Genomic DNA, 23,742 nt, shown 5'->3' on the forward strand with positions numbered 1-23,742 from the left:
AGTAAGAGAAATTTTGAACTATGTTCTTCTCGCCCATTCATCATTTGGAACACCCCCCCCCCCCCCATTTTCAAAATATGTATCATATTATCAGAAATGGTTTGTTAGTTGACAACGTTTTGATGTTTTTCACTGGGAATCAACTTTGAGCCCATATGTCTCATTTCCTGTGAGAGATATCAAAAAGTAGCCAATTGACAAAATGTTTATCATAATATCAAAAATATTTTGTCAGAATTTTTTTGTTGAGCCCATATCCTGTCCATCACAAGCCATTGTCTGTCATCAAGCAGAAGTTAAATGGCGGGAGGGGATTTTAATAGTTCGTTTGTGGAATAAAAAATGAATGATAATTTGTAGCTTTTCTTTTTTTTTCGTTTTCTCATTACAGAGCTTGACCTGTCATGAACTTCTTGGGTGTCGCAGGAAAGAAATTTTTTTCCAGGTGAGATACTGAAACATAATTTGAAGTTATTTGTAGAATTTTTCTGAAATTCATATAAGTTTTCGAATTTCAAATAGTCTCAAATAGTGAGAAATGTAGTTTAGTCGACAAAAAATACAGATTGAGCGGAACTGTGAAAGGATTTCTTTGGAGACCTCTAATTTTGAATTGTTCAAAAAAAATGGATGATCAAATTTTCATATGAGGGAAGGCAGTAAAACAAACCCTTCATAAAAATTCATTGAAAGTACAATACTTCTTGAATTTCTTCGCATGGCGTATTGGATTTTCTGGCGTGAAAAAAACTAAGATTTTTTCAAGTTGGGTTTCATTTAATTCTGTTGCGAATATTCAGATTGGTTTCATATCCTCCTGTTCGAAACTTTTTATCGAAAAATTCGGTGAATACTCGTTCAAAATTTATGAAAATCCATCAGATTCACCAAAATTGAGAAGGAACAAATTTTAAACAAATTTCTGCTTAAGTGTAGAATTTCTGGAATATTTTTCTTTGAAAACGCAAGGAAGTTTTGAGTGTCAATCAACAAATTTTGAAGGGGCCCTCTATCACAAGGACTCTTCTATTTTTCCCTTTCTGTATCGAAGCGTCCTTCCCATTAATACAGGTTTTACGGTAAATAAAATACACACGTTGTTCTTTTGAATACGATTCTGGTGTACACAAACACTGCTGGACATAATTATAAGTTCACTTTGAATTTCGAGTTTTCTCGAAAACTGTGAATATAGACTGAACAGCATATGAACGCAATAAATACTATTTTGAAATGTCAATTAATTAATACCATCGAGACCACTATCGTTTCTTGATTTTGGAAATTTCGAAATAATCGGAAAAATGACCCGAAAAAAAGGGACATAATTATAAGTTTACTTGAAACAATCGAGCATAACTCGGGATATAGGTTTTGCACTGTAAGGAAACTACAAATTATAACAAATATAACTCAATATAGTCCTATTAGCATATTTTGGGAGATTCATCACTGAAAGTCATGGTCCATGATCGTTTGATCATTACAAAAGACATCACTTTCAGATCGAACCCATGATTATATTGATGCACTGTCGGTGTTTATTTGCTCGTTGTTCTCAATCAACAACATGCTGGGGCGGACGTTAATTTGGAGCCAAATACCGATTGACTGATAAGATACGCCGCACACATTATGGGTTTTGTTTCTTTCTATCTGTCAGTTAGTTAGTTACCTTTTGTCTACATTTCTTTCTTTCGTTTTTTGCACATATTGATTATTGTTTGTTTTTTCACAGAATGAGACCATTCTCAATTGTTCTACTTCTTCTATTCGCCTTATCGAGCGTTTCTTCTGTTCGATACTTTTCACTCGCAGACACCTTCCAGTCAGTAATTGATACTGAAAAAGCTCTGGAAGAGGAGTTGAGAGTGAACTTTGAGAATGCACGTGCCGCCAGACAAAAGTATCGCGAAGAAGCAGAGAAGAAACTCAATGAGACACTGAGCAAAGTGTCAGAAGCTGTGAAGCAGAAGGCCGACGAGCTCGAAAAAGAGAAACAAGAGAAGGCGGAAGCCAAAAAAGCCCAAGCTGAAGCTGCGATTCAAAAATGGAAAGAAGTTTCTGAGCAGATCGGAGAATTTGTAGAATCTGTACAAGCGAAGAAAGAAGCCAAGGAACAAGAGAAGCAAGAGGTATCCCACAGTATAATATTCCAGATAAACGTGATTTTTCAGAAAATCGATAGCTTTGTAAATAGTGTCACTGATAAACTGAAGGCGAGAAGAGAAGAAAAGGAAAAGCAAAGACAAGAAGAGATTGAGGTAATTTTGAAATTCAAGTAATCTGCTAATTTATGGTTATAGCAATGGAAAGAAGCCGCCGAGAGACTGAAACAACAGCGTGAAGAGCTCCAGCAACAAATTGACGCAGCAAAACAGAAACTAGATGAGCGTAGAAAGCAAAGATTGGAGGATTTGAAAAATGAGTTGGCCGAAGTCAAGGATCTAGTGGCTGCCGAGGTGAAACGACGTGCTGATGAGAAGAATCAACGGTTGACTGATCAGAAAGAGGAGCAGAAAGTTTTGCAACAGGAGATCTATGTGAGTTGGGCGTGTCATCGTTATACCTAAGCAGTATATTTTCTAGAACAAGTTCACCGAACTTAAGGAACAAGGGAAAAATGTTGGTCAGCAAGCGGATAGTTATCAGCAGAAGAAGAAAGAGCTTTCTGATATGATCCGGGTATTGAAAGTTGAGAAAGTCTTTTTTTAAATATCTTCTGAATTGCAGGATCTTATCGGACAAAGTGTCAAGAACAAGATTGAAAACGAAGTTTCTGATAAAGTCCGAAGCCAACTCGACAAAGAAGCTCTGAAGCAAGTGTTAAATGAGAAAAAGGCCGAGGCTCCCGCATTACCAGCAGATGCTCCAGGTAGCCCACCACTCCTAGATGAGGATCCAGTTGACATTGCACCAAAGGCCACTATCCTTGATGAGTTAGTTAACATCAGAAATTGCTAAAAATCACATCTCTACTTCTATTTCAGAATCACCGGAAAAGCCGCTTGGGAAACTGTCACTTGGGTGCTTCTTGCTCTGTGTATTCTTCTCTCGGTCGCTTTGATCATTATGATCGTGTACCAAGTCAAGCAACGAAGCCAATACGAACGTCTCGACGGACACGATCACTCTCATCACAACCCAACCTACAGTGAGAGAGCCCCATTGCTCCCGCCTCCAGCGACGCCAGTGACTGCTCCACCACTCCAGCCGGCCAAGGAGGAACAACAGTTCTAAATTTGATTTTGATATTGTCATGTTATTGTACCGTACCACTTGTTTGCATACTGTTTTTCAGTCTTCACTAACCTAATAAACTTTGAAATTGAAAACCGATAATCGAAATAGTATGGGGAAAACATTCAAAGTAGAGGCTGTTATCATTTTAATCATCATGAAATCAACTATTAAATCCACTTCCTACACTTTTCAGTTGCTCTGAAGATGGAGATGGTCCCCGTCTAGAAATTTTAGTAATAATTTTGTCATTTCTTCTCAGTCAAACGGAGAAGTTATTTTTCGAAATTTTAGAAAAATTTTGAAAACAATGACATAACGTCCAACAAATAGCAACATAAAAATGTATCACTCTAGTGTCTAATTTCGTTTTCAGCAAACTCCAAACTCTCTCAATTTTTATAATTTTTGATAACTGAAAATTCTTCAAAGTAGAAATTTTGGTATTTTGTTTAATCGCTAAGTTTGGACGTCTGAAAAACCATCTAGATTTTGTCGCATGATCCTGAAAGTTTCCGAGTTTACTAAACAAAACTAGAGCTTCAATTTTGTAGTCGACAGCTTTGTTGTGGAAATTCATCCTGACGAGATCTGATGAAGTAGATAGTTATTCCCTGCTCCGTCAGGAAATTTCAGGTTTTTTTCAACAAACTTCGAACGGAAAAATTGTCATTTCTTTTCAGAATAACGGATCAATTATTTTTCAGAATTCAATACAAATTAAAAAAAACAATAATGCAACGTCTCCCAAATAAGAACATATGAAGTGTATTGCCCTAGTGTCTAGTTTCGGTTTCAGCAAACTTCAAACTCCCTAAACTTCTTATCAGTTTTGATAACTGAAAGTGCTTACAAGTAGAAATACTTAAGTTTTACCTGAGCTTTAATCGTGCATTTGGCACCTTTTTTGTATATATTAATTTGGATGAGATACCGGGAAAACCCAATAAAATGCGCCAACCTTCCAGAAATAAGACTAATTTTGAAGTTGTAGTACTTCTAAACGGCTTTTCTCATTTGGATGAACTCATAGAAAAAAAGTCGTCAGCTACAAAATTGAAGCTCTATTTTTGTTCAGTAGAAAGAAAAACTTTCAGACTGATCTAAGAAAAATTTCTATGTTTTTTAGACAGTCAAAGTCAAGAATTTTCCACCTGAAAGTAAATGAAATTCAAGAACTTTTAGCCAGAACTGTATCTTATTCACAAAATTTCAATATTTTGCACAACAGAAAAACAGATTTTTATGATGTTTGCTGCTTTAATTGCTTCATCGTATTTCAAGTTTAATAAACATGATAATTTCAATTCAAGTTTGTACTTTCTGTTATATGTACCATGACGCGATTCATTATCATTATAGTCATCAGTGAGCAGTGACTCGCACATGATCTGTCAAAACGGGTAGTCATAACAATGCTCGCTACAAACTAGACCAGATCACAGACACCTTAATGTATGAAAATATAATCAGTTGTGACTTGTGACCGATGCTCAATGAAATTGTTCTGTTGCACGTTTGTTCTTGATTTTCCTTTTTTTGAGGGACACCCCTTTACAGAATTGAAGTTGTAAAATTTTATAACTTCTTGGAACGGTATTTGGATTCGGATTGACAAGGTCGAAATCGTCCACAATCACATCATATTACGAAATGTCGTTTTTTATGTTGTTGGGTCAAAAAAAGCAGTTCCAATTACTCTACTACTCTTTCTACTCGTCAAACAAAATGGTTTTCTTCCAACACGAAAAACATAAATTCGGAACGACTTATGTGGCCTTGTCGTTTTCATCCAATTCTATTTTTCGTGAGTACGAAAAAATCTCCGACGGTATCAGTCCAATTTGACGGCCACCTCGGTTTTTTATCGGACAAGAAAACCCAAAAAGAAATTGAATTCTTTTCATTTACCAACATGAAGTAAATGAAAATTGAGTGACCGAACCTCCTCGCGTCATACTTTTCCTAGGGTACTAGACAGAAAGTAGTAGATTTTTGATTCATTTCAATTTGAATCAGATCGCACCGAAACACACACATGCACATAGTTGTAGAATTCAGAAATTAATCTACAAGTAACCTTGAGAAATTGTTGAAACCGTTTTCGTGGGTGGTGGTGCGAGCGGATATTGCGAGTATGGGAGAGAAGATGTTGAGAAGGAAGTGTTTGTATTTTCTTGTGATTAATGCCATGAAATATCAAGGCAATCAACGGTATAATGTGACGTAATTGGGTGATCCGATTTGCAGAATAAATGTTTACGAATAGATGGAATAATCGTTCGGACTTTAGGATTCCAGAGATCCCTATGCTAGAAGTACGTCATACAAAAAATTGTACAGGGTTATGTTAGCTCGTAAGCCGAAACTTATGAGAATAGAAGAAAACTCTTTTGAGCTAATGGAAATATGAGCCTATCACAATTTCTGAACTTATACCTACTCTTCTCAGCTATAGTGTTCCATGAAACGTTCATCAATATTCAAATAAGCTCTCAACTGACGTTTTAAATTTTTTTTAAACTTCAATTTTATCTAATTTCCGGTCCAAATGTTTTTAGATGATTTCCCATAATTTTACATCAAACTTTTTTTTTGTATTGTACAAATAACAACATTAAAAAACGTTCATCTTTCAACTTCACACATCTTGCCACTTCCTGTTTGATACTGTACCCCTCACAACAAACGAAACATCGAACCCAACCCAAACCAAACCCAGGAAGTTAGGAAAACTTGAATTTCATATGATTTCTTAAAAATATGCCATCCCATCAAACACAATGAAGGAAAATAACCCGAATTATTTTATGCAATCTTACATTAATCACCCAAAATAATCACCCCAATTGAACGATGGATTCACACCCGAACGCGCAAGTTTGTCAAAAAATGATGTGTTGCAACGAGATTCTTCGAAAGGACATAATGGCCCATTAATTGGTTTGATGTCAAGTTTTGGTGTTTGAGAAAATATGTGTTGAACTGGATTTTCGGAACACTTGCTTTGTTCTTATTATGCAGATAGGGGCAGAACCAGATTAAAAAATATCACATTTTGATTGTTTTCAGTGGAAAATAGCTTTCAATTTCGAAGTCCTGAAAAATTAGCTTTTCATTTGTCTGAAATTTGCAAAGCATACTGAAAATAACTGCAGCTTCAGACTTGCCATTTAAAACTTTTTGTCCAAATCCAAAGACAACAAAGAAAAATCGGCGGATTCGATGTGGCATAACTCTCATTTCAGAGTTGATTTTGTCATTCCCACCCCTGTGTTCGTAACAAAAGCCAAACGTCGTCTTATCAGGGAGGACTTTTCTGAGAAATTGTTAATTATATAAACTAATTTGTCGATGTTCAAAATAGCTCAAACTCTTTGAAAAAACCTAAAAAATTGTAGACTACTTTTTGAGGTCTACAAAGATTATCATTTTTGAACCGAAAAATACTAAGAGTGATACCTTTGCACGATACTGTGTTTCTTTAACGTATTTCTGAGAACTCCCTCTAAATCCAGAATCTCTCGTCTATTCAAAGTTTTGTCTGTTCCAAAGTACAAGGACTTTTTTAAATTCCAATTTCCTACATCAAGAATGCCAACCTTGAGAGACAAAGCATGGTGAATGAAGATTCGCAGTTGTAAAACGATATCCCACAGAGATTCTTTCCAAGTATTGCAAAAAACACAGGTTTTTCACACAAATGAGCTATGAGAGGCCAAAGAATGTAAACCAGGACCGGATTCCAGGCTTTTGATAGATTGATCAAATTCGAGGTTGTTGTTGTTGTTGTTATCGTAACTTTCGTGGTTAATTTCGATAGATTAAACGTACCACCAGTAAGTTGTAAGAATCAGTTACGGGTGTTGGAATTAAAACACCCCTTGACTGTTGATAATGTCGTTTTCTTCTTTTCTTCGCTTTTTTTTGTCTTCTGATGGCCAGTTGACCAACCTTGGTACCAATTACATCAAAGCTAGTAGTACGGGCGGTGACCGCCGGGCAACTGCCTAAATGACAGAAAAAGTAAACATGATTACGGCCGATGATGACCTTGAGAGATAGTAAATGAAAAAAGAAATGGACTGCATTTTTTGACTTTGACAGGTTAACGAAGGAGAGTGCTGGTTATTGGATTGAAGCAGAAGGCAATAAATCAGATAACGAAGATAGTTTCATGTGAAGATGGGAGCCTTTGGGTTTTTTTCGCTGTTTAAGCAAAGCGTGGAAACGAGACATTCAAAATGAATAGAATATGTACAGTATACCTTGGAACCTAGAACAACTAATTGTCCTAATATTTAAATGGGATAGTTAAATTAGAAAAGAAGTGTTAGGTTCTGTAGATTAGAATATTTTGAAATTGGGTCATGAAATTATAACTTTCTGGTAAATCCAGTTCTAAAGTTTTGGACCGTAAAAACTGTATGGGACCTCAAATTTTTCTCGGTTCCTGCCAAATATATGAAAAGGTTGTCAAACTGATAAATGTTTAATCATAATATCCTGAGTGTTTTCTCTATTGAAAAAAGTGTGATATCTCGTATAGAAATTTATACAAATTTACCCAAACTCATCAGTATGAGGGCTCTTCTATTACGCAATTTACTGTAGTTGTATCAAAAAACGCATGTTATTCTGAAATTTTAAGATTCCCTTTATTGTAGTATCTAGCTTCTCTTCTAAATTCTGATTTCCAACCCAAACCGCTGCTTCCTCATTCAGCTATGCGTCCTTTTTCCTCATTCCCCCACCTTTCACAAAATGATAATTAGACGTCAAACGGCACTACCACCAGGCAACCCAAAAAAACTGTGTAAGAAACGGGCTTTTTTGTATGTGTGTGAGGAGTCGAGTGGCATCAGAGAGAGGGAAAAAATACAGAGGGAAAACAATGAAGAAGCCGTTTTCTTTTGAATATTCGACCTTTCGCAGATTTTGTGATTTATCGTTTTCCCCTTTTGAGGTTGTATTACAACAGTTTTTTTTGTCTCCGGTTGACGTGGCGGTTTCTCATCTTATTATTTCCTCTCTCCCACAATGCACTAAGGAGAATTTGAAGAAAAATGAAAGGAATAAGGAATTTAAATGTAAAACCATTCGGCGAAATTTATGCAGCAGGAACACCCTCTGTCCTTCACCATTATGCAACAATGCAGGAAGCATCGAAAGTATTGTACCCTCACGGAACGCTCCTTTTTCTCAGAGATGACGTTGATCGCATTATTGTATAATTTTTTCGGAGAAGTGTGTTTTCACTTGAACGAATGAAAATGAGAGGGAAGAACAGGTAAAAAGCGAACACCTGGGGAAATCCATTGGCAAAAGCATCAACACCAATCAATTGCAAAGGAAAATCTGTTAATCCCTAATCGAATGAGCGTTCGGTTCGTTCGCACATTTACGCCAACCGAAAACGAACCAAAACCAAAACCATCCGCGTTTTTGAATCCGGTCCCGCCGAGGGGGTTTCTTCTCTCGGAAATCTGGTGAAGATGTCTTATTGGTCTTATTAAATTAAAACTTGAGACTAGGTCTTGTCGTCGGGCTACCTTGTTACGTGTCTGTCCCGACTTGGAAAAAGACACTGAAGCACTCCCTCCCAATGGCATTTGATGTTCACGGCTAATTTGTGCGATATGCGACAATACATCCAGACTTTTTCCTCCAATTCTTTTCAGGTAGAATAACAAAATTGTGTAATGTCGTACAGGAAATTCTGATTCATGAGGAAAACAACTGTGGCGACTAATTGGAAAATCTGACTGATTGGAATTTGACCTGAACTGTATAGTTTAAATTGACTTGAATAAATTGGAAATAAAAGAAAACGAATGAGTCAATCCTTATTCAGTCAACAACAATGGTGTTGTATGGAAAACCTAACAATGACAATGACTACGGTATTTCGTATTTCTTAAATGTCATTGTTCAAGTTATTACAGTCGATGATGTCGAAAAATCTGAAACTTTTTGACATAAATTATAAGGGATTTGCAACGGATTTTTCAAAATTTTTCCTACAGTAGCTTAGGTTCCGGGTTCATCGTTGTCGTTTACTATCATTCCATCGAACCACTCATACCTGCAGGAGAGAAAAAAAACGGAAAGGAAGATAGGTTTCAACGTCTGTCTTCTGATAACGATAACCCCGAGATGGGTGGGCAGCAGTGGGGGCCAGAAACAACGAAAGAGCATCAGAAGATGAGATGAGTAGAAATTGGAAAGGGTGATTCTGAAACAGCGTCACGACCTTGGCATGCCAGTCTCGCTTCTTCCTCCTTGCTATTTCGTAGCTAGCCTGTCCGTCGTCTCTGTTCTTCGTACACACCCTCGACGCCTCTCGCCTTTGTCAGATCGCCCGCCTACCTGCCATATAAAAGGAAGCAACTGAAGGACAGAAGGCAGGTGGGCAATCTCATCAAACCAAATACGGTAAGCATTATTTTCCCTATCTCTAACTTGTCCTTACCTTTTTTGGATAGGTCTTGTTTTTTGCTATGTAACCCCTACCGTAATCCATTGATGGGTTCTAGATTCCAATCCCTAGCTCTTTAGCTTTTCTTCCTACGACTTTTTCAACTGTTTCTGATTACAGATGTCTGACGAGAAACAACTCGAAATTGAGGCTTCGTCCCTTCGCCGTGTGGCTCTTGTTGGAGTTGCCGTCTCCTTCACCGCCGTCTTGGTGTGCGTGATTGCCGCCCCAATGCTCTACAACTACATGCAACACATGCAATCCGTTATGCAATCGGAGGTTGACTTCTGCCGTTCCCGCTCTGGAAACATCTGGAGAGAGGTTACCCGTACCCAAGTTCTCGCCAAGGTCTCTGGAGGAGCCCTCAGATCCCGCCGTCAAGCTGGATACGAGAGCGCTGGAGTTGAAGGATCTGTCTCCCACCAAGGAGGATGCTGCGGATGCGGAGTCTCTGCTGCTGGACCACCAGGACAGCCAGGACCAGACGGAGAAGATGGAGCTGATGGACAACCAGGAGCCCCAGGAAACGATGGACCAGACGGACCAGCCGCCACCCCAGCCCCACACCACGAGTTCTGCTTCGACTGCCCAGCTGGACCAGCCGGACCAGCCGGACCAGCTGGACCAAAGGGACCAAACGGAAACCCAGGATCCGATGGACAACCAGGAGCCCCAGGAAACAACGGAAACGCCGGAGGACCAGGAGCCCCAGGACAAGCTGGGCAAGACGGGCACCCAGGAAACGCCGGAGCTCCAGGAGCCCCAGGAAAGGTCGTCGAGGTTCCAGGCCCAGTCGGAGCCCCAGGAGCACCAGGACCAGACGGACCAGCTGGACCAGCCGGATCCCCAGGAGCCCCAGGAAACCCAGGATCCCAAGGACCACAGGGACCAGCCGGAGACAACGGAGCCGCTGGAGCTCCAGGACAGCCAGGAGCCAACGGAGACAATGGAGCCGATGGAGAGACCGGAGCCCCAGGAGGTTGCGATCACTGCCCACCACCAAGAACTGCCCCAGGATATTAATTTCTTTATTATCCCTTGTATTTTGTCAGCTTGCGTTTATAGCAAGCTTTTTGATACGGATAAAATTGCCTGAAAATAAAAAAATTAAATTTGAAATTCTCTTCTCTTTGTGTTGTCAATCCTAAAAGTCAACCCATCAAATAGACAAAGCTCTAGTGGTGATTGAAGGATTACTTTTCATTTTATCAGGAATCAAAACTTGTCATCTCTATGTTTCAAAGATCCAATACTGGCCAGAAACAAAGAAAAAACCAGAACTATCAAAAAAGGCAATTTTTTCAGACGCTTACGTCACGCCACATTGATGGTTTCATGTCTTTTTCAATTTGCATTTTCTCATTTCTTCTCCCTCTCTCACCTTTCAAATAGTATCAACATCTATAATCTTGATACATGCCAAAGATAGATGGTATGACCTTTTTTTCTTCGGTAAACACAAATCGGAATTTCCAAGAGTGAACCAGTAGTTGAAACAAGGGAAGAATAAAGAAAGAATGGAATGCCATCAAGGAAAGTAACACTTTGGGCAGGGAGGTTAGCGGAATTCTGAATAATCGCAGTTTCTATTTTAAGACTGGTGAAGGGGCTTTTTCGTTTGGTGAATCATTAGTTTCTGTCATTCTCGTGGGTTCATACTGTAGTATTTCTTTCGTACTTGTTTTCATAGGTACAAAACGTTACATGTTCGTTTCGAAATCTTCTTTCAACTTTCACGATTCAAAACTTCAATAGTTTTCTTTTCTTTTTTGTGGTAAGATCCAGTTTGGGAAACCAGAATCAATCTCCCTGGTCGCAATGATATTTATCTGCTTTTCTGTTATTGAAGCCTTACGCAACACTGCCGCCCCGTTTCGGAAAAATGTCTATCCATTCCCATGCATTCTCATACGGGTCCGGGTTCATATGAGAAAACGCGGACAAAATGTTGAAACCCGAACATGATTAGCATCTATTTGCATACAACGCACTTCAGCGGATTCGTCAAAAAAAGCTGATTTATTCAGAGACGGCTTCATAAATGAATCGTCATTCCAGACAACATTAACGACAAATTGAAAATTGTGTTGCTGGAGACAAGGAAGGGAGATAGGAATTTTTCATAAATTAGCCAGCCAATTTTTTTCAGGAATTCGATGGCAGACAAAGTGGAAGACGTCGCGACCATTGACCAGGCGAGGTGCAGATTAAAACGTTGTCAGAACTTAATTTGTAGTTTTGGGAAGGGCAATAGAAAACAATTTTCTCTCCAATAGAATAATAATCCTTTGCGATTGTAGTAGTGGCTCCATGATCAGGCTGCCCGGGATGCCTACAGTATCCATCGCCTAAAAAAAACAAAAAAACCAGTTTTAGTTTAGTTTATCCAAAACAAACATTTAGTCTTGATCTCGCTCCATTCTCCATCGGCTTGACAGACGGAGAAGTCGCCGCCGGTCAACATGTAGTTTGGAAGGCATCCAAGCAGAACAATGTCTCCTTTTGTGTAGATTTCTCTAGGCTCGCCGATAAAATGACCATTTGCAGGTGGCAGAAGCGGCGGGCAGTTGACGACGTTGCAGTGGGGAAAATCGTGACTCCAAACTCCTTGATTAGTGCAATGGAGGTTTCGTTCACCGATCAGTGTGAATCTGAAGAATGATTTCATTAAAGAATTGAGGGGCTATTATACCCTTTATGGCATTTGAAATGAGCTACACCTCCAGTTCGGTACGAGGTTACTGTAACTGTCATTCGTGTTCCATTCACAAAAACGGCTGGGCATTGTGCAGCTAAAAAAAAACTTCTTTAATAATCAGTATTCTTCTTTTTCCCAGCCTACCAACACATTTGGGTACCGGATGACTCCATGTGGTATCTTCTAAGCAGGTGGAAATTGAGTTTCCCTCAACAAAGTATCCTGATGGACACGAGAATTGAACAACAGTGCCCACAAAAAGAGTTGGGCTCGACAAATCAATTTGAAGGTTTGGTGAAGAAGAAGGAAGAGCGCATTTGTCCTCTAAATTTTTTAAAAATAGACAATTGATGAAAATTGAGGAATACCATTAACCACAAGTTTTATAGAGTTCCGAGCACCGTTAGGTAGTACACAGTGCAACATTCCGCTGTCAAATGGTTGCGCACTAGCAATTGACACCTGAAATACAGCCATGATATCTTTATTGTTCCAAAAAAACACCCACTTCAAAACCATCGATATCATCGTAATCTCCAGTCTTTGCTTTAGTCCACTGTGTTGGATAAGAGCGGTAAGTGGAAGTGACTTTCTGAAGAAGATATCTTACCAGTTTCATGACCACTTTTAATTTCTCCTCACCCAGATTGGATCCGATGCCACTTTCTCAGTGAGACATGCCAATTTCACATTTGCCGCTCTGGATACAATCAGTTCGCCCTTCGATGAGATGGCGTGAGTGCCATAGGTGACGGAATACTTTATAGGTACACTGGTTCCTGGGAAAATGTTTATTTATGGGCTTCAGATGAAAGCTTTACCACTAGCCATTATAGGTATACAATAAGGTATTGGGCTGCTCCATACTCCATTGTAACACTGCAACTCCTTTTTTCCATGTAACTGTTCGAGACCAATGTTAGCACAGCGGAACAATAATTTGGATCCTGATTCGAAATTTTGGTTGAATAAAACGGTTTCCTTCTTTTGTACATGATAAATTACAGTGTGCGAATTGATGTTCATTTTGAGAGAGCATGTCGTTTCAACTGAAGTATAAAATAGAAATCTCACCAAAATAAAACTCAAATAACACTTACTTTTTGAACAATTCAACTTCTTTTTGTATCCCCACTTTCCTCGCCGACACTTTATGGGAACCGTTTCTGCGGAATCACTCGTGGAGCAGCCAACCTGAAAATTTAACAAAATGCTGAAGTCTGAACAATCCGCTTACATTCAATATGGTTCCATGAGCAAAAAGATGCATTGGATGGGGTACATAATTCACATTGAATATTTTTTGGTTTCCTTCCAGTCTCAGTGGTGCACACATTTCTTCGTTGCTTGGCGATTTCCAGGCGGTAATGTTGGCAGTAACTGGAAAGGAACTATGAAAAAACGTTCAAAATGTTTGAGAATTGCTCACCACACGGCAGTAAATTGCTAACCCATTCTCCATTGACGCATTCAATACCACCTGCTTCCTCTTTATCGTTACACTGCAAATATCATATGTTCAGAAGGAAAAACTAGTAATTGTCACCTTAAATTGGAAAATCGTCCCATTTGGATATGCTGATTGGTACCTATCAATATGAGTCTTTTTCAGACCATGATACCTGTAGATAATTGCCGGTGTAGTGTCTTGGGGGGCAATGCAGAAGCGAGACTCTACAAACAAAATATGTGACATATTCATGATTAGATTTACCGTTTTCATGACAGGAAGGTGTTGGATTCAGACTTCCCTTAGAACAAGTGATAGTCACATTGGTTCCAGTACACATTAACAATACGTTCTCCCCATTTTTCACCGTTTCAGCTGTGGTGTTATATTTTCCAACAATCAGTTCAGACAATACACATTCCTCTGAAACCTCGAAAGTTTTTTTAATTATAAAAAATGCTCACGTGGCACACAATGTCCCAATTGCTCTTTGAGTTCTCCTTTGACACATTCCAAAACTCCATTTCCACTCAAATGAAATCCACGTAGGCAAGCCATCTGAGCAATCGTCCCGTCTTCGACAACATCATTTGATTGTAATATTTGTGATGTACCCGATTTTAAGAAAAACACATGTAGTCGAATTGGCACTCGACATGATTCTGAAAATTTTAAATATCTGTTTTTGAAATGAAATTTCTCATACTTGGTATGCACTCGGCAATTTCAGGTTGCCATTTCCCGTCAATACACGTGGATTTTCCAACGATCCGCTCGCTAGCAAACTCGTATCCGTCCCTGCAAATCACCTGAACACACATAATGCTCCCGAATTTCAAGTGTGAGAAAAAATGTTTAAAATGTTAGAAGGTGAAAAATGAAACGGCAACCCTTCTTTGTGTGTTCTTTTTTTCTCTACGCAATCTGCGTCGATGGTCTCTCTGTTCATTGTGTAATCTGTCGAATGACTGCTTTGTGTTTGTGACCAGTTGTGTATTTATTTGAGAGGGGGTATAGCTCAGGGGTAGAGCGCTCGCTTTGCATGCGAGAAGTCTGGGGTTCGATTCCCCATACCTCCAGATACTTTTTTTTGTTTCTCAGTAGTTTTTGAATGTGCCGTGTTTGATGAGAATTCAAGAATATTACAATATTGGAAACATTTTACTTCTAACTATGAACAGACCGAAATTCCATTCTCCGAATGCTGCACAATCATCCTTTCTAACTTTCCCGGAACCAGTAAACATTTTCCATTCAGCTGACGATTATAAGACATTTCTGAAGTTTTTTGAACTTTTTTTCAGTTGCCTTCATCTGAAAACCAACCATCTTCCACGATTTCCCGCCTCAGTCTACTCGGTAAGCTTCGCTTCTTTCGATCCCATAGAATTTTTCCTTCAATCATAGGATGAGTTTGTGACACACATTTTGGGGACACTTTCGGCATCCATTCTCCATTCACACATGTTCCTTTTGGTGGTCCTTAACGTGTTGTGAAATTAGTTTTCACGGAAATAAATTTACCTATCAAATAATTTCCTTTACTGCACTGAAAACTGATCGCGCGACCTTCCTCGACCTTCTGGATGTAGCTTTGGAACTCGTAAGCTCCTAGAATCCCTTCTAGTAGGATTTGACCGCCCGGAAGTGTTCCATAGGTTTTGCTGGGGTGCTCACACCAGCCTGAATATTGATTTTTTTTTCTTGGAAAAATACGATTGACTTACTAGGTAGACACTTCATTGGTGGCCCATCTTTTGTCCATTCTCCATAGAGGCATTTGATAATTTGGTTGTTTCTATTCGGATGGTATCCATTATTGCACTCGTATTTTGCAATGGATCCGTGAGAAGACTTTGAGAAAAGAATTCTAGCATGGGGTACTCTTGGTGGCCAGTTGTGACAGCTTACTGTCATAAATTGTTAGGTTAGTCTATAAAATTTGTTTTTTGAAAACTCACAAGGGCTACAAACTGGGACATGTGACCAAGTGGAATTACTACAAATGAGCCGTTCATCAATATTTGCCTCGTGTTGTTTATTGCATTCAACAATCACTTTGGATCCTTAAAGAACTTTTAAAATTTATTTCAACTTCTGAAGCCAGAATTTCTTACCAGATGCAATTAGTTGGCCTTCACTCTTTTCTTTAATTTTTCCATTTTGAATATTTGGTACTCGGCAAGAAGCTAGACATCTAGGCATAGGAGCACTCCACTGTCCATCTTCCATGCATTTAGCTTTGCTGGCCCCTTCATGAGTCATCGTTTCAAGACATCTAAAAGTTCAAAAGTTCGTGAAGAAGCCACCATGTCAATCCAATCTACCTAAAAACGGCCACCGCACCAAAGGAGGTCTCACTCCCCTCGATGTATCCATTCGGGAGGGCAGGCAAGACGGGGCATCGAATTTCCTCACATCTAGGCTCGTTCCCACCCCATATTCCTTCAGCTAGACAAATTCTCTGCACCTGACCAACTAATCGGTATCCGTGGTCGCAGGAGTAAGTAACGACGGATTGGTAAGTCAGTGAACTACCGACAACTTTTCCATGTAGAGGGCTAGAAGGGCGGGAGCACTCGGTAGCTGCAATGTAGTTTCATGACGTCACGTCTACTGTGTCCGAATAGTTATGTGATTCCTAGTTACACTCAAAATACAAATTTCCATATGGTGTCAGAATAGTCACGGGCTTTTCATTTAAAAATAAACTCGTACCTTTGCAATTTGCTGGCTCATTCGTCCATTCTCCATTGCTGGAGCATTGACGAGAAGTTGATCCGACAAGTAAAAAACCCGGATTACATGAGTATTTTACGTGATGAGGGTACTCGAACGAGTCTCCTTCTCTCATCCCATTTTCAATATCTCCTGGGTCTGGGCAAGCTCTTGCTACAAAATCAATAATTTGATTATATAATATTTTGAATGTTTACCTTTGCAACGCAAGTCTGGTCCAAACCATTGTGCAACATTTTTTCGATTTAAAAGACATTTGGAAATGGAAAGACCCTGAAAAGCGGTGTCCTATTTTGTTTAAATTTTTTTCTACGTACTTTCGCATTGAATTTATGATATCCTGGTATGCAATTGTATGCCACTTCTGCATCCAAATCGTACTCCCCAGAAAATGAAGATCCATCGTGAACAGCAAATGGGATTTCTGGTGGTGGTCCGCATTTCACTGAAAATTTTAATTTTTTTTAATTCCAAAAAAAAAACTTGCATTGCAACCTGCAAACTGGTTGTGATGAGCTCCATTCTTTATTCGCTTGACATCTTCTCTGACTTGCTCCAACCAGAATATATCCTTTGTTGCATCCGTATTCCGCATTCGACCCAAACCTCAAATCCCCTGCAGTTCTGATAAATCCATTCTCAATACTGGGTAGCGGGTGGCACATGGCGACTGAAAAGATACAGCGAAAAAATTCGTTTAATTTTTATAAGATAACTCACTGGGGTTCACACAGCTCAAACCGCATTCTCCATCGCACATACATCGTTTGTGTCGCTTGCAGTCCTCGTCCGCAATACATTCCTTCTTGCAATGTTTCGGCCGTTGTGATAGGGTTACTTCCGGACAAGAAAGTGATCGAACTGATGGGGTTAAAGTAGTGAATAGGTATAATAATAGTAAAATACGCATTTATTCATGTGACACACTGGTGCTATGAAATTGTTGTTTGAGAAAGAGAAACAGAAAGAGAGACAAAATTGCTTGGCTTGAGTTTTTTCTGTGCAAGAAGTGCCACCAGCTGACACACACTTGGATGTATTGATTGATTGGGGTCTTTTCAAGGGTTCTCTTCGGCTCATTGTAAAGTTTCTCCACTATCATGTTTGTCTGATAAATTAGACGATGAGGGCATGGTTTGGTGTGTCTGAAGAATTCGAACTTCGGAAATCGGCACAAAAAGATGAAAATATTGCAGTTCTCATTTTTTCAACCCACAGTAGTGACGTTCAAAAATATTCATTTGCTCAATAAAACATCGCTTATTTATACTAGCGTGGCTGGTGCGCCGTTGCTCATATTAGATTTTTCTCCCTCAAAAAGTCACTTCTACAGTGCTCCACAAAATGATAGGTTCACCCCCAGGAATTTTCGAAAATCGAGAATTTCGAAAATTTTCAAAACGGTGTTAGTACTGAAAGCGTTCAAAAATGAAATTAATATTTGTTGTAAAACATTGAGCTCGAGCCATTTTTACTTTTTGAGAAAATCCGAAAAATTCGAAATTTGACAAAAAACAATTCCACAAAATGATAGGTTCACCCCCAGGAATTTTCGAAAATCGAGAATTTCGAAAATTTTCAAAACGGTGTTAGTACTGAAAGCGTTCAAAAATGAAATTAATATTTGTTGTAAAACATTGAGCTCGAGCCATTTTTACTTTTTGAGAAAATCCGAAAAATTCGAAATTTGACAAAAAACAATTCCACAAAATGATAGGTTCACCTATCAAAATTCTTGAAGATGTCATAACATCGAGCCGGAAAGCGGGTCCAATGCTCAGAAAACGTCAAATCAACCGTTTTGAAACAAATTCCACTGAAATCCCATGTTTCATATTCACATTCGGTCCGTTTTGAAGGGTTTTTCATCGAATGTTCGAATGGATTTCTTAATCCGCTCATTCCGACCAGTACGGTTTCCAAAAGTGTCAAAATATCGTCTGATGTTTTAATTTTGTTATTTTCTGTTGTTTGTCACAACTGGAAACAAGCGGTTACAATTTTCCTAATTTTTCGTAAGGATTTACCGATTCCCATATTGGAGCCCTATTCCATGTGGTGTATTAAAGATGAGGTTTCATTTTATTCAGAGTTGTTTTTGGGTCAGAATTGCGTGATTAGACAACAATTTCATTTAAAAACCATTTTTCACTCAACCAAAAGCTCATGTGTTTCATTTAAAAGTTGAAAATCAGGATTAAGCTTAGCTGTGTTTTAACAAATTTAACCCTTGAGATTCGGATAAGCATTTTTTTGCTTGTTTTGATGTTTATCAATTTTTACAGAGCCAATTAGCTCATTTTCCGCATTAAAAATTGAGTTCTAGCACAAAAACTTGGTTCAGAATCGATTTCAGCGTTTTCCAAAAATATCCCAAAAATTATCTTACCTTGCTTCAAACCTGTGCTTTTTTTATGAAACGCATGAGCTTTTGGTTGAGTGAAAAATGGTGTTTAAATGAAATTGTTGTCTAATCACCCAGTTCTGACCCAAAAACAACTCTGAATAAAATGAAACCTCATCTTCAATACCCCACATGGAATAGGGCTCCAATATGGGAATTGGTAAATCCTTACAAAAAATTAGTTATGACATCTCCAAGAATTTTGATAGGTGAACCTATCATTTTGTGGAATTGTTTTTTGTCAAATTTCGAATTTTTCGGATTTTCTCAAAAAGTAAAAATGGCTCGAGCTCAATGTTTTTCAACAAATATTAGTTTCATTTTTGCATACTTTTAGTACTAACACCGTTTTGAAAATTTTCGAAATTCTCGATTTTCGAAAATTCCTGGGGGTGAACCTATCATTTTGTGGAGCACTGTATATTCAATTTTCAAGCTTTTGAAAATTGTGCTGACCGACACAAAGAGAGAGAGAAAAGACGCAACTTCAATTATTAACAATCAGAATGATTAACTGAAGCGTCGTGAACGAAGTTCTCCTCTAGACAAACTAATTTTAATAAAATCCCTGACGGTTTGCCAAAAAAGAACTTAAATTTCTCAAAATATGTTTCTCCATTGTGAGATTTTCTACCACCAATTTTCCATACATACCCATTTCAACAAAAAAAAGTTTAAAAGTAATCTGGAGGTATGGGGAATCGAACCCCAGACTTCTCGCATGCAAAGCGAGCGCTCTACCCCTGAGCTATACCCCCACAAGAGATAGGTGCGAGGTGTGTCAAGGATATGACGACGCAAAGAGACCAAGGCCGCAGTCTTTTTCCTTGGGTGGATACTGGTGTTGCCTGTATGTGTTCGAAGAGGCTTGCGTCTTTCTCCGCTGCCTTGAAAAAAACATTTGGTTTGTATTTAGGATGAGACGGACGGACAGCAATAAATAAACGATTTTTCGTTTTCCTTTGTCTTTCCAACAAGAATTGTTGGCAATTATCTATACTTCTATATTTTTCATCAATATTTTGGGAATATTTTTCAGGTCCGATAATGTGTTCAAACGCAATTTAGACCATTCGAGATGTTTCGTGAATACCGCATCTCGTTGAATAACCTTTTACTTGAAGAAACCTCAAATTACAAACTGCGGGACACCCAGTTTTTTTTACGCTTTCCATGTAACTATTGCAGTGCCTTTTGAGGTTTCCATTTCTCTGATTGAGTTCTCTCTTTTCCTACTTGTTCTCTGTTGTACTTTAGGCCATCCGATCGTAAAACTCCTTCTCTTTTTCTTCGTTTTTACCACCCTCAGCTGTCGGTTGACCTCACTTCGCCTCATACATACACCACGATGACCGTCCCAACACCACATCACCGCGTCCCCCTTTCTGTTCGACAGTTGAACGCAGCAAACGCGCTCTGTTAAACTCACACAGTCATATTGGTGTTCTCGGAGGCAGTGAGTCATTTTCAATTGTTCTTTTCCCTGTTTCCTATGTTTTCGCTCTAGTTTCTCTCATTTTTTTTGAAAACTTGTTATCTTTAAATTTTATTTCGATTTTTTTCAGATGGATCACCATCTGGATCCAAACTTGGATAACTTGTTCGAGATGTACGGTGAATCAGTAGAGGAATGTGCAACACAAGTTGCGAATGGAACGCTTCTGACACTTCTGCAAATGTTGGTCTTGGTTTGGATGTTCTTTTTGGTATGGAGACTTTGTAAGTTTGTTTTTTTAAAGTTATAATTGAGTTTTGAGTTGAAATGTGACAATATACTACACAGTTTGATAAACGTTTTCAAAACGCATTTGCTATCCGTAACTGAATGCTTTGCACTGTAGAGCGGGACCTGATCAATCTATAGCATTATTCAATTTAAACTTTCCTTGTTTCAGCACTCCCACCACGAATCCAGACATTTTTGCACATCGCCATGACAACTCTGACAGTCGCCTGGTTTTCACCGAAAAAACTCGAGTCTGTTATGATCTTCCACACGTTCAGTCTAATCTCCCTCTTCTGCGCTGTCCAGAAGCTAAATGGCTACAGAATTCTCGGGTTGAACATCATGCTTCTGATAGCTTTGTCAGTTTTGAGATGAAAACCATTGAAAGTGATTTGATTCTTTTAGGCAAAACATCTGCAGCCGCGCCAACGCCGATGATTACTTTCTGACACTTCGTGGAGTTTTGATGATGCACATTATGAGGCTTTCAACCGCGTCGTTCGCTATCGTAGATTCGAATGTTAGGAGTATCAGCTTTGATCAGCTCACACTGTACTTGGAATACATCTACTTCCCGCCATTTATCATTTTTGGACCATACGTGACCTTCGATCAGTTTGTGAAGATGAGAGAAAAGAAATGGACTCGCTTTGAGGTAAATTTCGGAAAAAGCGTAAAAATAAAATTAACAAAATTCTTTTCAGGAACAATTGGGAGTATTCGTTCAAGGATCTGTGCTGATTTTTATTGGAATCACTCTGGCCATCATCTCCTCTTGTTACGTGGATTTCTTCGAGCCTGGTTCCCAGTTTGTTGAAGACGCTCTCACAGCTATGTCCTTCCGCTGCAGCCACTATTTCATTTGCCTTTCCACTCAAGGTTTCTTCTAATTGCAAGTGAAAATAATCATTTTCTTATTTACAGCGTTCGCCATGTTTCTCGGATCAAAAATCGTTGTCGCCAACCCGGTGAATATTGAGTTCTCGAGATCAACTTTGCAAACTGTGTCCGAATGGAACAGGCCATTCCACACATATCTTCACGAGAGTGAGCTTCTCCGAAAACATGAAAACGGTACGAACTTGAAATTGCAGATATCTTCAAACGCCGCTTCTTTCAATCCACCGCTCTCAACGTCCTTCTTACTTTTGCTGTCAGCGCGCTGCTCCATGCTCGTGATTACCAAATGTGGCTCACACTACTAGCTCTTGGATTCATCGCCTATTCTGAAACTGGTGAGTGGATCGTTGAGGTTTCAGCAGTTAATCACTCAATTAATTTCAGTCTTTCGTAAACGAATCGCTGACCGGTTTTCGATGTGTGTTGCTGCGAAGCCATGTTCGGTTCGTGCTAATCGTCGTATTTGTAAGCATAAGCATGCCTCGGTGAGTTTGTCAAACTTTAGAAAAACCGTATTTTTTTGAAAAATTCTTCAGTAGAACTTCTGATCATTTAAGAATGAAAGTTTCGAAACATCTCCGTTTCTGCTTTTCAAGCATCTCAGTCTAGAAACAAACAATTTCCAATTCTTGGACTGGAGCTTGGTCTGTCTGTATAGCATTACAAGCTCCAGAAGATAAAATTGAAGTTAATATTATGATATCTACGCATGATACTTTCTGCTGATACGAAGTCTTTAAACATTTTCGACATCAATCTCTGGAAACTCACTGCTCAATATCTTCATTTTTATCAATTCGATCGCTCAAAATGCGGTTTCTATCAGACACTCCATTTCTCACTCAAGAATAAGTAATCTATTGAAATTCAAAACTAGAAAATAACCTGTCAATTCTTTCAATTCGCAAGGTTGAACAGTACTGTGTCAATATCCCTTTTCGCAAATACACTTTTTCTAAATTTGATAGATGCGCATAGTGACAAGAAAAAGGCAAAAGCTGATAAGGAAATGATGTTGAACTTTGCCAATATGCAGGTTGCATAAAAATCGAATTTATGTTTTGCGATAACTAAAATTTAAGAAAAACAGTGCAAAAAATAAAATGAGCGTTCTATTCGTAAAAATATGAAAAAATATTTTGAAAATTTTGAAACCTCAAAAATATTTTTTCAGTTCTCCAAACGCGTCCTCATCATCAACTTGTTCTTCATGATCCTCTCAATGTATCACTTGGTGTTCACCGGAATGACATTTACCGATGATTACGCGGCCATCGGATACCCATTCTCCCATACCTGGACCATCTGGGGAACGCACTACTACTCCAGTTTCATAGTTTCTTTTGCTTTCCTAGCACTTTCCAAAATTATCTAACCGTACCTAGTCATATTATCCACTTTTGTCTCCATTGTCTGTATTTTGTCCTATTCCTTTGCTTTACTGTCTCCGATCCCAGCTTTGCAAGAAAAAATTTCTTGCCAATCATCTTCCTCGTACGCCCAACTGAACTCGGTTTTCCATGTCAGATACTTCGCCCCCCAGCCAGTCATCTCACCGATTCTCCCACATTCTTTCCTGTGAACTTTTGTTTTCCTATTTTTTGTGAATTATTTTTTTACTAATGAATATCGGCAATTAAATTTTTTTCAGATATATTTCGCAATAGTTCTACAAAAACGCCAGACATACCAAATTCTATTGCTTCGATGGAGTTCTTTTTATAAGATAACTGAATTTCTGAAACAGAATTGGTTTCGGAAAACGTCATCTAATTGAGTAGCGCATGCGGTAGTTCAAGTGAAAATAAGAAAGAAGTCAAACAAAGTAAATTTGTCTCAACACAAAAAATTAATGGAATGGAAGACAAATGACGTATTGCAGTAACCGGACTCCTCCTTTCAAAAACTATTTCAATCTAAGGTTTTCTACGAAAATCTGGAAGAACTTATCGTTACAAAAGTGGTTTTCCTATATTTTTAAACATTGTTTAAAAGTTCTAATTGTCGTTAAGTATTCGAAAAAACATATGTCAAAACTACAATTTTTCAAACTTTTGAGTGTTTTTCGGAAGACTTATTATGATTTGGGATTGTGGATGTGAGGAAA

The 23,742-nt window shown here is 38.7% G+C and overlaps 4 protein-coding genes and 2 non-coding genes across 6 annotated transcripts; 4 read left to right on the forward strand and 2 right to left on the reverse strand.

Moving 5' to 3' along the window:
* Positions 1–1,739: 1,739 nt before the first annotated feature.
* Positions 1,740–3,240, forward strand: CBG05028 (the record flags this gene model as incomplete). Its single annotated transcript, XM_045239822.1, has 5 exons — positions 1,740–2,264; positions 2,307–2,543; positions 2,590–2,685; positions 2,734–2,939; positions 2,991–3,240. The coding sequence occupies 5 exons, from the start codon at positions 1,740–1,742 to the stop codon at positions 3,238–3,240; spliced, it is 1,314 nt and encodes a 437-aa protein (XP_045092821.1).
* Positions 3,241–9,838: 6,598 nt separating this feature from the next.
* On the forward strand, positions 9,839–10,741 carry Cbr-col-166 (the record flags this gene model as incomplete). The annotated part of the gene is made up of 1 exon (XM_002644810.1): positions 9,839–10,741. One exon carries the CDS (start codon positions 9,839–9,841, stop codon positions 10,739–10,741), a length of 903 nt encoding a protein of 300 aa, XP_002644856.1.
* A 1,122-nt stretch (positions 10,742–11,863) lies between these two features.
* On the reverse strand, positions 11,864–17,515 carry Cbr-lev-9 (the record flags this gene model as incomplete). Its single annotated transcript, XM_045239823.1, has 26 exons — positions 11,864–12,066; positions 12,116–12,369; positions 12,411–12,510; positions 12,561–12,740; positions 12,785–12,878; positions 12,925–13,008; positions 13,059–13,195; positions 13,238–13,610; positions 13,631–13,796; positions 13,842–13,918; positions 13,963–14,090; positions 14,131–14,289; positions 14,331–14,528; positions 14,573–14,675; positions 15,050–15,144; positions 15,193–15,348; positions 15,391–15,549; positions 15,594–15,776; positions 15,828–15,932; positions 15,984–16,144; positions 16,194–16,452; positions 16,585–16,758; positions 16,803–16,878; positions 16,923–17,050; positions 17,093–17,275; positions 17,326–17,515. The coding sequence occupies 26 exons, from the start codon at positions 17,513–17,515 to the stop codon at positions 11,864–11,866; spliced, it is 4,125 nt and encodes a 1,374-aa protein (XP_045092822.1).
* CBG28176 lies at positions 14,874–14,945 on the forward strand. The gene has a single exon. It is a non-coding gene (tRNA).
* A 2,180-nt stretch (positions 17,516–19,695) lies between the features above and the next one.
* Positions 19,696–19,767, reverse strand: CBG28420. The gene has a single exon. It is a non-coding gene (tRNA).
* Positions 19,768–20,574: 807 nt separating this feature from the next.
* Positions 20,575–23,010, forward strand: Cbr-mom-1 (the record flags this gene model as incomplete). Its single annotated transcript, XM_002644813.1, has 8 exons — positions 20,575–20,728; positions 20,905–21,094; positions 21,141–21,390; positions 21,440–21,614; positions 21,660–21,782; positions 21,830–21,970; positions 22,020–22,120; positions 22,810–23,010. 8 exons carry the CDS (start codon positions 20,575–20,577, stop codon positions 23,008–23,010), a joined length of 1,335 nt encoding a protein of 444 aa, XP_002644859.1.
* Between the last annotated feature and the right edge of the window lie 732 nt (positions 23,011–23,742).

This window comes from Caenorhabditis briggsae (assembly GCF_000004555.2).
Source record: "Caenorhabditis briggsae complete genome, chrX, whole genome shotgun sequence".
NCBI lineage: Eukaryota > Metazoa > Nematoda > Chromadorea > Rhabditida > Rhabditidae > Caenorhabditis > Caenorhabditis briggsae.